Below are 14,912 nucleotides of genomic sequence, written 5' to 3'. Positions count from 1 at the left end.
CATTCATAGGACAATCACAGCATCAAGTCTAATTTGTACCTTTTGCAAAGGAAAACTTTTACCCTCTTCAATGTTCAAAAGCAGATTTCCTTTCTCACCCATTTAGATGAAAGGAAATTGAGTTTTGCCTATTCAAAACAAAAGGCAAAAGACTGACATTTGAAAAAAGTGGAACTATGCACAGTGGGATCCCCAACTGCTGCCATCTACTAAAGCTTTTCCATTCATCCCGGTTTTTCTACAGCATTGCACCAGAGACTACATTTATAAGGGGAAAGAAAAAAAACCTCAAACAAAATGCAGGATCATGACCCTGGACCAACACAGCAGAACTTGCCTTGCACAGGAATCTGCTCTGTAGATGCCCATGGGAGATCACACTAGAAAGAAGAGCTAGAAGAGCTGGTAGATGTTCAAGAACCATCTCCTCCAGGCTCAAGAATGGTCTATGGCTACATACACAAAAACAAAAGGAGCTGGCAGGAGGCATGAATGCACAAACAAGAAGTTCTTGACTAAACATGAAAAAACAGCATCGAAGAGGTAGAAGCAAGAGCAGGGAACCTAGGGAGATGCACCATCCACTCATGCACAGATGGGGTTAGGAAAGCCCCAGAGTGGAATCTGGCAAGGAGGTGAAGTGCAACAAAAAAAGCTTTAGCAAAGACACCATCAGCAACAGGAAGACTAGGGAAAAATAAGGTTCCACAGCGGAGTGGGGCAGAGGACCTGCTGAGAGGAGATATGGAAAAGAACACCTTTGCTTCTGTTGTTACCAGCAAGAGTAGCCCCCAGGAACCCTGGATCTCAGAAAACTGCCTCAAGTGTCAGGATCAAAGGGCTGTCACCAGTGCACAAAGCCCAGTTGGACACCTGGTGAACTCCAGGGGTAAATACCCAGGGCAGGACGATTTAACATCTTTGTTAATGAAGATGAATGATGGGACAGAGCTCACCCTCAGCATGTTCAGCCAGGAGGAGAGGCTGATAGCCCAGATGGATGTGTTGCCGTTCACAGGGACACCAATGGACAGGAGGTGTGAGCCAACATGTGGATCACAGGAAGTTTAACAGAGACTGCCAAGTCCTGCTCCTGGGAAAAAAAAACCCAGCACACACAGGGGCCAGACAGAAGCAACCCTGGGGGTCTCCATGAAAAAGGGGAACATGAGCCAGCCACACCCACCCTGCAGCAAAGACAGCCAACAGCCTCCAGATCACCATCAGGTCACAAACACAGTGATGACTGCAGCATAAAAAAATCTAGTTAAAAAGACACATTGCAGATGATGGCTGTGTATCAAACCACCGTTATATTAAGACCACCAAAACTATCAAGTTGCCCAAGTAGTGCTACATTACTGACAGGATCGTCATCTGCTTCTGGAGGTTGACAACTCATTTGCTTGAATTCACCCTTCACCTGTCAGTGTCTCTCAGCCATAGTGTCGTACCTGAGAAGGCTGCATTTGCAGAGCCTACATTCTGTAAAATGGGTATTAAGCATATTTTAAGTAATGCAGTCAACCTTACTGTGACTTCTAGATGTGTGTAATGAAAAGTGTACAAATACATTGCTATGTAATGTATATTCATCCAAGCCTGTAAAGACATAAAATTTTCTGCTGTACAAAGTACATACATAAGCATACAGCTTCAAAAAAACCAATTTATTTTACTGCCAAAATTATTAAACACTAAAAGACAACCTCATATTTTATACATTAGGAATGTAAGTTTTCAATGTAAGAGAATACTTCACTGCAAAAAAGGTGAAACGGTGTGTTACTAAAACAAAGAACAGTGTCACATAATGAGCTGAAGAATGAGACAAAGTGTGGCAGTAATTTAAATTCAGGTTCTCGTGTGAAGACAGACATCTATAGACTGAGGCAGATATTCCACAGACTTCAGTGAATATTAGGAAATGTACACATCTAGTCTTAGAAGTAGAATTATACAAATACAAAAGGCAATATATTACACACCTATATACAGCACTGTAAGCCACAAACACTGACAAAAGGTATTAGACAATTAAGTTAGAAATTTCTAGAATCCTCATAGGAAACCTCCTTACAGAGAAATGTGTCTAAAATAGCTATATATTTCGGTACCTTTCAAATTTGTTAGGTAATGAAGGCAATTCAAGACATTTCAATCAATTCAGAAAAGTCACTGCAGCTCTACAAGAAGTGGTTAGAGGCCATACGCTTTGTGCACGAATGTTACAGATTCTCACAACAAAAATAATTCTCCTCAGTTTCAACAGACTTTTGGAAGTGTTGCTGTTCAAAGCCTTGGAAACAGTGTCCTCGGATTTAAAACAGTAAGGTCAGTCATGAACGTCAGCATTGAAACAACTTCTCTTATTACCATCTGAGATGATTCACTCCTACATAACATTTTTCCTGCAGGATGTTGCAGCTGTGTGTGCTCGGAAGGTATTCATCAGAACTACCCACTCCCAGGCAGACTATAATATGGGTAGTCTTAATAGGTTTTCCTTACACTGTTAGAAGACATCTACTTTTTTAACATACATTTTCCATATAACAGTCTGAAGTGCTCAGATAATGCCCAAACCCCCAGAGTTTGACAATTTTAGAAATATCATGAAAAGAGAGATTTATTTAGAAATATCTGTTTCCTGCCCTACTTTCCCCCATCCCGCTCCCCAGTCCTGTCTTTTTTTATCTTTTCCATTTTTAAGAAAAGAAAGAAGCACAACTGAAAGTTTTGGTACTCATATCAGGAAATAAATTCTTCTGACTCAATCAGTATCAAGGTGTGATGTCAGCTCACAAAAACATGCTCACTGTGTAAACTGCTCTAGAGACCAATACATACATATTTACATGAAGCCACGTATGCATGGAAAGAGCAGCCCATAGTACCAAGAACCTTTCCTTTTATCATTTCCTAAAAAAAGTATGAAGTTTTATGTTATTTCAGTTGTACCAATTTAAGCCTATATCTTGGGTTCAAGCCAGATCAGTTGGATAAAATAAAAGAATAAACTACCTTTATTTTAACACCATTTGATTTGTAGCCAACAGTATTGTAAACATCATGTTACACATCTACATTGTATGGCATTTTAGATCCTTCAAAATCCTAATTATTTAGAGCTAAAGAGACTAAATCTTCCCAGTATAATAAATATCTTTTATACCAACACCCAGCTTGAAAGGTTGTTACCTCCACAGTAGACAATCATGAATTAAATGAAACAAACCAAACCCAGTAAAATTAGTTAAAAATTCAAGTCCCTTAACACTAACTCACAACTAATACCATCACAACAAATATTTGTCTATTGCAATTTTACTTATCTATTCTAGTTTACATCTCAGTTTAAATTACTGCAAAATTTTCCCAAAGTATTCTCAGGTCCTACACTGCAAAAGCAGATCAGGAGGCTGCTGTGAGATCTGCAGGTTATTTCTTTGTAACATTTATAACAAATTTCAGGGGAAGGAAGAGCTCTACATCCAGTGTGTGTAGTACTAGCCAATACCTACTATCAGCTGCCCAACACCCTTCTGTTGCTTGTGGTTATGCCTGCTTCAGCAGCCACATGTACTAGCCAATCTGAAACAAACATGCTAATGTATATTGCAGAAAAAAATTTAAAAAAGAGGCAAAATTTTCTGCTGTACAAAGCATTTACAAAAGTATACAACCTCAAAGAACCAGTTTCTTTCACTGGCCAAAGTATTAAAAAATTAACAGGGCAAATTTATAGTTTATATATTAGGAATTAAGTTTTCATGTACAATTAAGAAAACATTTCACTGTAAAAAGGTGAAATACTATGCTACTAGAATAGAACAGTGTCACACAACAAACTGAAGAATGAAAAAGTGTGGCATATTCCTTTAAGCTCAGGCTCTCAGGTGAACACAAACACCTACAGACTGAAGGAGTTATTCTGCATACTTTGGTGAATCTTAAGGAAGGGACACATCTAGTCTGCAGTCTTAGTATCACAATTATATAACTTGTCTCTATCAACTATGTCTCATCTCTTTTCACTAATTAACCAGCTTATTAATTGCTATAAACCTGAATAACATTAGCTGCTTAAAGGTTATTTGTGCTTCAGTTTAAGTCATAAAGGAATATCTAAATTTATTTCTAGGCAAATGGGAAAGTCTACCAGAATTTTAGTGATTGTTTTCTTACAAGGTTCTTGACAATAATAGATTAACAGCTGCAGAAATCTGAACAGTTGGGCGTGACTATGCCTTAGATCTTCATCCTATTTCTCCACTCATAATAATACACTGTCCGTTTATCAGCCAATCATTGCTACTGGAGTGGTTTTGTCAGCTACTGCTTCTTCAAATTTCTGCATAAGAAGTTTTAATGTTCTTTTTTAATTAAAATCCTGACATTATAGAAGTTGGTATCAAACAAACTCATTGAAGGTTAAGGGTTAGGTAACCTTAAACAGGCTGCTGGTTCAGAATTTCAAACTAGAAAAATAATAGATACAAAAGACTAGGAATTACAGTGTTAGTTATATTTACATTATAATTTCCCTTTGTGCTTGCAAGTTACTGAAAGTACATATCCTTTGGTAGTATTCTCTTAGGCTCAAGTACAAAGTTCATGTTAAACACATTCACACTCCTGATTTGCTTGAGTCAGTGTGAAGGGCTCATATTTCCTACATAACATTGATACACAAGCACATCTCTTCCCCACAAATAATAAAAATACTGATGACAGACTTTTCAATGAGTGGCTTCGCAACTGATATTTAAGAATCCTAAAGAAAGACAGAGTCTATCACACAATTTTTAAGATTAAAGATTGACTACTATAGCAAGTGATAATAACTCCCATCCAGAAGCACTGTTGCTGTATGACATTTGGCCCAGTTTTGAAGACATATAGGAAAATCAAAATGCATCTATAAATTAGACTCATATAGGCATAAAGAAGTATGAACACTGCAACATGTACTAACCACCATTACAAAACCAACCACGACATCAAACGCTGTAGTGATGCTTCTAGTTTTAACCTTACACGTAAGCACAGCTTTCTCACGGCTAATGTAAGAGAATGTTTGTTCTTATAATGCTGTTCCAAAACTTCATGACAATACTGCAAGACTCCTCTCCAAAAAAAAAAAAAAAGAAGTACTTGCAGTTTTGCCTATGCTAAGGGTAGTGAAAAAGCAAAATCTGGGAGAGAGGCTCTATTTGTTCCCACACTACACATCTGTAAGAAGCCACACACCTTCATCAGTGGCCAAACAACCAATTAATGCTTGTTCAGTTGGGGAAGGTGTAAACTTCTCATGAAGCTGTAAAAAGAGTACACTTTCCAAGCTATCAGAAGTTGACTCAAAAATAATTACAACTGTTGTCTATTCACTATTACTGTCAAATGTGAGCCAAACAAGAATTTACAAGCTTGGGGTTTAAGGAAGTAACGTATAGCATATTAAGGAGTTTAATATACCAATATCAGGACAAATCCTCAATAATTTACTTTTCATAATGCCCAATTTAATATCAATCTGTTGACAAAGTTATGCTAATACTTGGAGGTCGCTGCTGATTAGGTGGTTTGCTTAAAATCGGAAGATCTGTTCTTTCTGTTCCATATATCAGTTTTTCCTCTTGAAGACTGCAAGCTGAAAACCTGTTTGCCTCTGTACCAGAGACACCACCATGATTATTTGGAACTGTGACACCACTGACCTGTTCAAAGGATTTACTAAACACAGTAGTGGTCGTTCTGGCCAGACTGTGACTGCCAGGCTTAGGCAGGGACTGGCTAGTTGTCAGTGTCAGTCTCTTCAGAGAGACAAGCTCTAGATTCTCACTCATGGCTCTCTGAGTTTGTTTTCGTGATAAGTGTTCTCTACAGGTTTCTCCTTCTTTTTCTTTTCCTCCAGCTTTGATTCCTCCAGACCTTCGCTGGCTCTTCCCCAGAAGGTTCTTGCTGCTCGTGTTGCTGCTGTTAGACAGGGCGGACTGACTTGCACTAGAAGTAGCCCTAGAGTAAAACCCTTCATCAGTTTCAGATACCTCTATTAGTTCTTCTTGAATTCCTAAATCAGAATTACCTGCATGGTAGAAACAGAAATAAAGAATTAGCAATTGACTTTCTCACATTTATTGATTTTACGTATTGCTCAATTTTGATATTTACAAGCGTGAAGCCATAAAGCAATAGAGCAGAGAACAGAAGACAAAACACTTACCTATTCCATGACATTTTGGAATTAAGGTTCATTAGGATTAGAGTTACAGCAAATAATGCCACAAAAGCATGCCCCCAACCTCGTTTTCTTGTGATTTTAGGGAAAAAAAAAAAAAGAAATGCGGACTTGTTAATTCATGCAGGAAGTTAGAAACTTAGAGATTAGAAGGTACCACACGGAACAAAAAAAAGTGTAAATCTTATTTTCAGCAAGTGATCCATTACATGATTTGGCAAAGCTTGTTAATTACAGAGGTATGTGATCAATGCCCCAGGACACCCATTATGGTACCTGCATGTTTAGCAACCCAAGAATGCTTTAGAGGACTGAAAGGTCACTTTCTGCATCACAGGTCTGGTAGTATGAGTTTGAAACTCAAGCACAGTGTTGAGATCTCCAGTACACCATGAAAGGTTGAATTTGGGAAGTCTAAGGTACACGGCAAATACTTCTGACATCCATTTCTATGGATTTTTCATACCATTGATCACTGGATTTTGTAAACTGTATATATGTTTAATAAATTCAAAGGTAGGTTGAGTCTCAGTGTATTTTCTCCAGATTAAGTAAATCTACTTGTAAGTACATCATCACTGTCTGTGGCACAGACGAAGCTGTGTGCAATACATGCAATTGTGTTATTACACATGCAAATACATTAACTGCATACTTTAATTCTTGAAACATGCAGCAGTGACCCTTTCAATCAACAGCGGTACCTTAGAGTGCAGCTACAAGTGCTCTGCTAAAACTGCACTCTGCCAGATGAGTTTATTCCATCCTCCATCATTTTTCTTACAGATTTTTGCCTCCTGATTTCTGGCATGCCTTTGCTGTCAGTTCTAGGATCTGTAGCTGTTTCCTGTACTCCCTGTAAATGCTGAACATCATTCTCTGCTAGTGCTCTGCTCTTTTCCCCATTCCCGGTCCTCTCTCCAGCCACACTTGTGACACTAATCTCAGGTATGATAAAGTTGCCCAATTCAGTAGCATCATTACCATTCTCTGGTTGTTCTAGAATTAAAGATGGATAAGAAAAAAACACAAAAGATGTCTGAAACAAAAGCCGATACAGATGACTTAAGCATTATAAATTAAAGCAGATGTACACATATTAACCTCTTGTTAATTAGCAATATTAGCAAGTATGGAATTTTGCTTTATTTCTAAAATTGCAGTCTTCAATCTTCCAGTTGTTAGCCTGCACCACATACTGGAAAGGCCCATGCTTGATGTTGCAATATTGACATTTTTGAGGGTCATGAGGCAGAAACCAAAGAACAGCCCATACTTCACTTTCATGACTATATTCTCTGTATCACCATGCTAAAGTGAAGCTTATTTTTACAATGAAATGGCATATCAACTTCATGTATTAATATGCAAGACCAGAAATACACATACAATTTCATCGTGTGGCACAGTGGTCAGCCTGAAACCTAACAGTGCAATGACTAAGCCAGCTCAAGCACACTTTGATTTCCACTTTCTTTCGTCACTTGAAAAAATTCTTTTCAATCAGAAAGATATTTCTGTATACCACGGAAAAACAAGTGAAGAAGAGTGAGAACTACACTATATGCTATATGATTGTATATTCTGTATGTGTTATATGTGTATAATATATGCAAACACTATGGCCACAAACTTGACAAGACTAAAAATGCACTAAAAGCACAGCTCCAAATAAAGCTTAACTGAGTCCCTGTGTTTTATTCATAACACAGCTCTTTCAGACCCAAGGATTAAGTAAGGACCACCCAGAGTATCCCAGCAGTTTGCTACTGCACATGACAGAAGCTGGCAGTACAGACATTCAACTGACAGTATGAAGTCCAAAACCAGAGGAATTTACAATGAGATGATTTTTCACAGCGGCAGCTCTACTGCTCTTTTAACTGGAGGGGATCCTCTCTTCCTCCTGTCCCCTCACTGAGGACTCTTGTGCAAGTACAGTGTACTTCTAGGTCAGGTGGGCTCCAGCACTGGGTTTTTTGCTGGCATTTGTGCTGTCTGCACTGATCAGAACAGAGCCAGAAGGTTATTCTGGTAGGGATGGACATTAGTGTTCCCTGGTGTAAGAGCTATTCCTGATTTTACCTGAAAAGTCTAAGTATCATGAGTCTTTCTAACTAGTAAATGACTAATGAAAATATCTATTTAACAAGTTGCACTATCCAAAGGAAATGGTATTAATAACTGCTGCTACTAGCCACTGAACTCCTGACATTTGGTAGGAAGCTCAAGTTAGAACTCTTTATTCCTTCTAACAGCACTTTCTGTAAAAGTCTTTTGTTGTCAATAACAAAGTAACAACTGAGCAACATGAACTGCAATAATAATAATACCACTATCAAATACAGCCTTTTTTCCAAAAACACAGGAGCAGGAAAGTTATTGAAGAGAGAAGATCAATGTTCTCACTGGCCTCATTGTTCTAACTTCACTAGGGTGAGGAACCTGAGCCTCTCCTATGGCATCTTCAAACTCCTTCCTGCTGTCCCAGAGAGAGGAGAGGACAGGACAGAGCTACACCGTCAGTTCCTTCCCCACCAAGGGCAGAAAAGCACTAATTATCCAATTCCAAAGAGAGATGACTCAGTGTAGACAGCAGAAATCAGAAAAAGAGGTAGATTTTTTTTGTTAAAGATGCTGTATAAAAGCAATACCCAGTTATTGCTATTTGGTGGTGTGCATTTCTAAATGTAACATCCTACTGTGATATCAGCACTTTACCCATCACTGCTGCATTCCCACAGCTGTGGGAATAACAAAATAGCCATTACCATAATGAACTGAGGAAAAGAAACCCAAAAATTTTAAGAATTTTACTCATTATAATTATGTCTAACCTTTTAGGCAAGTGCTAGTAACTACTGAAAGGAAATACACCTTTCTCTGAGTTTAACTCAACTATAGGAGGAAGCTAATGAAAAAATGGGATATTGGGTATCTCAGTTCCCATTAACACTGTCTACCATAGCATCTTGGGGCAGCATAAGACTACATAATGTATGTCCTTTATAGTAGTATACCCTTCTTCTTTTAAAACTTTTAAGAACACCTAAACCACACCTTCAGCTTCATACTGCTTGGTTTTGAAGATAATACTGCTTCAACTCTGGGCAACTAGCCTTTGAGAGAGAGAGAGAGAGATTAATACCCAGTCCATAAGGCAATGTAACAAAAGAGAAAACAAAGGACACTGCTAAATAGTGTAGAGACAAAACTGAAAAATTATGCCAGTTTGAATATTAATATGAATATGCCCATAACAGGTGAAGAAAAGTGCATTTGGAGTCACATTTCTGAAAGCTTTGAGTAGTACGACCAATCTTGATACGTGCATTTCCCGATTACTAACTGCTAAGACTTAATTCAAAAGGTATTTCAGTCACAGTCTACCTTATTATTACGGTTGCTGAGATCATTTACACATTTACAGATTGCACACACAAACTGCCCACTTGGATTGCAATTCAATTTTAACCACCACAAGCTCAAGCTCTACAACAGAGTTAGCATTTTGAATTATTCACAAAAGCATCAAGCTCATATCCCAAAATTAACATTCGTTACAGATTCTTATAAGTTACAACAATTTTGGGAGTTAACACTGTTAAAAAAAAAAAAGACTAAGAAAATTCTCTCCACAGAGAGATTTCAAAGACTAATGTTTCTAAACATTGTGTACTACACGAAAGCCAATTTCTGCAGTGAGGAAAAAAGTAACTTCTTTGCTAATTGATGTCTTTGTTCTTGTGTTATGTATCTTACCAACATCTGCTTAGGTCTTCTTAAGTCTGTTAAATCACAGTATTTCTCTTACACACACTACCTCTACACCAGACGTTTTTCCCAAGCAACTCCTTTATATGGCAGTTTGGAAGATTTTACTTTAATAAATAAAGCACTGATAGGGTTTGCTGCTTTTTTTCCCTAGCTTCCATAAATAAACATTCATTTAAGTATTGATGCTCCTTACACACTGTATGGTTTTTCTGGTTTCCTCTACTTGTGAATGGAAATGGAGATGCCACTTAAGGTTTGAATTTAAACAAGCTACAAAGAACTAATGCTAGATCAAAGAGCTAATGTTGCTCTTTTTGAAGTTTTATAATTTATAGGCAATCCAAACCAATATCAATAAATAATTTGTTGCTAAACGGTGGCTAGTATCAACTCACTCTAAACACTACCCATTTGTGATTAGATTGATCCATTTTGCAAATCACCTTCACCTTTAGTACCTCCAAAGTATGTATCTCAGATATCTAAGAATTAAATCGGTATTGTGAATGTAAAGTAACTGCTCTTAACGAACAACTTACAAGGTTAAGTATCACAAGAAGATTCAATGTTAAGTCTACCTTTATTCAAAACTGACTTCGATTTAGAGTTCTAGCAAAGGCCAGCAAGATCTAATGTCTGAAAACTTTTGTAAGAAACTGAGTTTTTTTAAAAGACAAAAAAAATAAAGTTTATGCTTCTCAGTTGGCAATGTGATTCACTTTAATTCTTCTATTTTATTTATTTTACACAAATAGCTAGTGATTGAAAATTGCTGCCCTTGCTTGCCCAAGAGATACGTTGCTTCATCAGATCTCCTGGTTCACATAACGTAAAAGGTCAAAATATGTCTCATCTGGCTTCCTAATCCATTTATACTCATTTTTATTATACTGAAAATAAAAAAAAACCCAAACACATTTTTTTCCTTACACCACGAGAGAGAGGAGGTACAAGGCTTGTCATCTAATCTCTACCAACTCCAATATTTATTTTAATTCAAACAATCATCTGTAAGCACAAGTCTTGTTATTCTTTCTGCATGCTGACCCTGAAGATGTATTTCATATCTTTCTTTCATCAAGAATTGTAGGGCACTGAATTAGGTTATTAGGAATGTTGAAAACAGGAGACCATCCATTCTGACTTAAAAAAGGCTCTTCAAGTCACAAACACAGCATTCCACCCCATTTCTGAGTTCTACTATTATTCTCATTTCCCTTTCACCTTACTGTTATCTGCTGCAGGGCACACTTGTCTCACACATTTTTTCTTGAACTTCACCAAGCATGACTCCCTGCCAGGAGGCAATAACTGTAAAAACTTCTAGACTCTGTATTTCCTGAAAATTTTGCATTCTTATAAGGATGGCTGTTATACTGATTCTGTAACACTTTCGTCTCCTGTTTTTTCTCCTGTAAACACAAATACAAAGCAAATGTTCATTTTAATACACTTGGAATTTCTCTGGATGAACTAGCACTCAGTATCTCTGAGCTACCTTACTCTCTCCACCAGTTCATTTGGACAAGCATAGAACTACTCGAAAATAATACTAACAAAATTGCCAAGCTTCAGAGGGCATTTGCCTATTTAAAAGCTGAGCCATCATACAGTTTTCTTGCATCTGGTCCATAATCCATCCTTAATAACTGTAACACTGAAGAAAGCAAAATAAAATGGTCCTTAGCAGCCGTGAGATTTCAATAATGACTTGCTCCTGGATCTCACTAGAGTTAAAAGACACAAATGTTTTGCTCCTCAGCTTTGTCTGACGGTTTTAAGCAGTTTTTAATCAATCAAAAAGAAATTTGTTTATTTTACTTTCCTCTGCTCTTCATCCCCTCTGGTAGCTTACTGTTGGCAATACCACCACCAAAGGGTACCATTACTGCTCAGGAAGTTCTATCATTATTTTGAAGTCATCTTCTCCCAGCATACTTATAAATAATTTTCTAAACACTTACCTGAACCTCTTGGTCATTAAAGACAAGTAGCTTGGCAAAATTTTTCTGACTGAACTGTCCATATACTACAAAAGCTCATATTGTACAGAAATTTTATTGGTACTACAAAATCTTCATTGAACCTATTAGGAAAGCACTCTTATCTACACTCACACTCTCAGCCTATCACCAGAAATACAACACCAACAGAACAAGCCATTGCCAATTCTCATCGCTGGTCCAGCAGTTCTTCCCTCATCTGAAGATGGCAAAAGTGGTGAAATACAACATTTAGACTCATGAAATCTCTTTTTGATATTTCTGCTTTTGTAGTACATTCAGCACCATTTTTTGTACTTCTCAGCCCAGACCTATGTTCTGCTTTGCGGAATCCTTCATATTAGTTTGCCCGAATGTGCGGGTTTTGGCTGGGACAGAGTTAATTTTCTTCACAGTAGCTGGTGTGGGGCTGTCTTTTGGATTTTTGCTGGAAGCAGTGTTGGTAAATCGGGAATGTTTTCATTATTGCTGAGCAGTGTTTGCACAGAGCCAAGGTCTTTTCTGCTACTCACACCAGTGAGCAGGCTGGAGATGCACAAAAAACTGCTGCTCCCAACTGGCTCAAGAGATATTCCATACCATATGGCATCATGCTCTGTATATAAAGCTGGGTGAAGAAGGAGGAAGAGGAGGGATATTCGACGTGATAGCATTTGTCTTCCCAAGTAATGGCTATGTGTGATGGAGCTCTGCTTTCCTGGGGATGGCTGAACACCTGCCTACCCAGGGGAAGTGGTCAATGAATTCCCTGTTTTGCTTTGCTTGCATGCATGCCTTTTGCTTTACCTAATTAACTCTTTATCTCAGCAAGTTTTCTCATTTTTACTCTTCCAATTTTCTCCCCCATTCCATTGCAGGGAGTAAGTAGTTATGTGGGGCTTAGTTGTTGGCCGGGGATAAACCCCAACATCAAAACATGTTTTATCTCTCTAACATTAAATCCAACTTTTATTCAAGTAATTTAAGACATGTGAGGTTCTGTGGTAAAGTTGTTAAATATTTACTTTGCTCCAGGTACTAGAAACTAGTTTTCAAAAGAAAACAGGAACATCAGTCTCTTAAAAGAAGCAATAACTGTTTACACTTCCCTTTCACAAAAAGGTTTTCTGTATGTTGTGCTGTTTTTTTTTTAAAACATGGTTAAGGAAATAAAGACTATACTTCAACTGAACTGCGTTGAGATTCCCATTCACCAGTCAAGAAAATAAAACGTTCCCAAATGCTGCCTGCCTACAAGTAATGAAGATATGAAATAAAAAAATTCTCATTATTCCAAAAATGTGTAAAAAGTTGAGATTTCACACATTGCAAAGTGTGTTTCTTACCATGCCTTTTCCATCTATGCCCTCGGATAGACATGCTAGTTACAGCATTTCTTGATATTCTGGATGAAGTAGGTGTAATTTCAACCTGAATGCATCTTGTACCTTCTTTATTAGATTTCATGGCACCCTGAGGCAGTGAAGCTTTTATTGCATTAGCAACCTAGAACAGAAGAGATGTAGTTAAGTTTTGAACACAAAGATCCAAATTTTAGAAGAATTCTGTCAGGGATTCTTACTACTTTAAGAGGAATACTGTGTGCAATTCCAATTTAAGGTCAAAATGCACACTAGCTTTCTTGCGCAGATTATAAAGAATGCTGGCTGCAGTCAGCTCTCAGAACTAATACTTGCCACTTTTAAAACAGAAAGTTGCCAATTTAAAAGATGTGGCTATTACTTCAGAGTTCTTCTGTGCTATTATCTAAGTTCTGAAGACTTAGAAGTGTTCTACTGAAAATAGTTTGTTCATTAGGAAACACGACATAGTAACATTGAAAATACCTTACAGGTGGAGCTGCTCGCACAAGCACAGACACACAGATTTATCAGTTCCTCTATGATGTTGCATCATGCATGTTCACAGGAAGAATTTCCTAGACTAAAAATTCTACTCAACAAAATGTTGAAATGCAATACTTACCAGCAGAGGTTCTGGATACAGTTCAAGCTGTGCTCTATACAAAATGTCATCCATAGCTTTACGAGCCAGATCCCATTCTCCATTATAACTGCAAAGGTAAATATATATGTAATAAGATGAACCTTCTTGGTCACATAACCTTCACAGATCTAGTGTTCCTTGAGAGCTCAATTTAAAGGATTTGAACTACTTGCGTTCTTTAGCATGAACTATTTATAGAACTTTGAAGTAGCATCTATGGAGAAAAAGCTTTATTTTCACTGGCCATGCCAAGCAGTTTAAAAATTTTATTATTAGCTATTGATCAGCTAGTCATGAAATATTCTGAAACTCAAACAGGATTTTCTAATATTCCTGCACCTTTTGAGTATCCCTGTATTACCAGTCTCTAATTATTTCAGTTAACAAGAAAGCTTCACACATTGACATGACTATCAAAGGGTAGATGACATCAGCATTTCAGAGAAAAAAAACTCTTTTCCTCAACTCAACTGATGTCAGAACTAAACATGCAAAACTGTGGACAGTCAACAACGGTTGGAAAAGGTTTTTTTAAATATTTTATTCACACCAGCAGTTACAACTATCAAGTGGTGTTCTAGTCATCCTTCCCCAGTATGACACAGGTAACTTCTGCCAGCTAGCTGGAGAACTGACTCTTCCCAAGGACCTTACTGCTAGACACAGCATCTGTCCACTGGAAAATGAAACACCTCCAATGTAGCATGCCTAAACAAGCATAGAAATTAGGCTGACATTTCTCTACTTTGTACGCATATTAAAAAAAAGGACTTACAAGGCATAATAGATCCCTGTTAGCATTTGCACCATGAATTCAGATGAAACTGGAATTCTACTGTTGACCCCCTTGTACTTTCTCACTTGTTGGCGAGGATATCCACAGACACAAATTCTAAAAAAATCAC

General features: G+C 37.6%; 1 protein-coding gene across 5 annotated transcripts in view; it reads right to left on the bottom strand.

The window, feature by feature from the left end:
* Nucleotides 1-5,148: 5,148 nt before the first annotated feature.
* FAM126A (family with sequence similarity 126 member A) overlaps nucleotides 5,149-14,912 on the bottom strand; it is a 40,764-nt gene continuing 31,000 nt past the window's right edge. Inside the window, exons 8-12 of one of the 5 annotated variants that reach the window (XM_018075592.1) lie at nucleotides 14,783-14,899; nucleotides 13,987-14,074; nucleotides 13,347-13,506; nucleotides 6,946-7,240; nucleotides 5,674-6,088 (exon numbers count right to left, since the gene is read on the bottom strand). In XM_018075592.1, coding sequence (XP_017931081.1) covers nucleotides 6,972-7,240; nucleotides 13,347-13,506; nucleotides 13,987-14,074; nucleotides 14,783-14,899 — 634 coding nt within the window. In that variant the 3' untranslated portion in view covers nucleotides 5,674-6,088; nucleotides 6,946-6,971. Of the gene's footprint in view, nucleotides 6,089-6,945; nucleotides 7,241-10,546; nucleotides 11,431-13,346; nucleotides 13,507-13,986; nucleotides 14,075-14,782; nucleotides 14,900-14,912 lie in introns of those variants that run through there. The other 4 variants (XM_018075593.1, XR_003212787.1, XM_018075591.1 and 1 more) reach the window with 4 other exon arrangements.

This window comes from Manacus vitellinus, unplaced genomic scaffold (genome assembly GCF_001715985.3).
Source record: "Manacus vitellinus isolate BGI_N305 unplaced genomic scaffold, ASM171598v3 scaffold_3_pilon, whole genome shotgun sequence".
In the NCBI taxonomy this organism is placed as follows: Eukaryota; Metazoa; Chordata; class Aves; order Passeriformes; family Pipridae; genus Manacus; species Manacus vitellinus.
The sequence above is the reverse complement of the archived record's forward strand: the minus strand, read 5'-3'. Positions and strand labels throughout refer to the sequence as shown.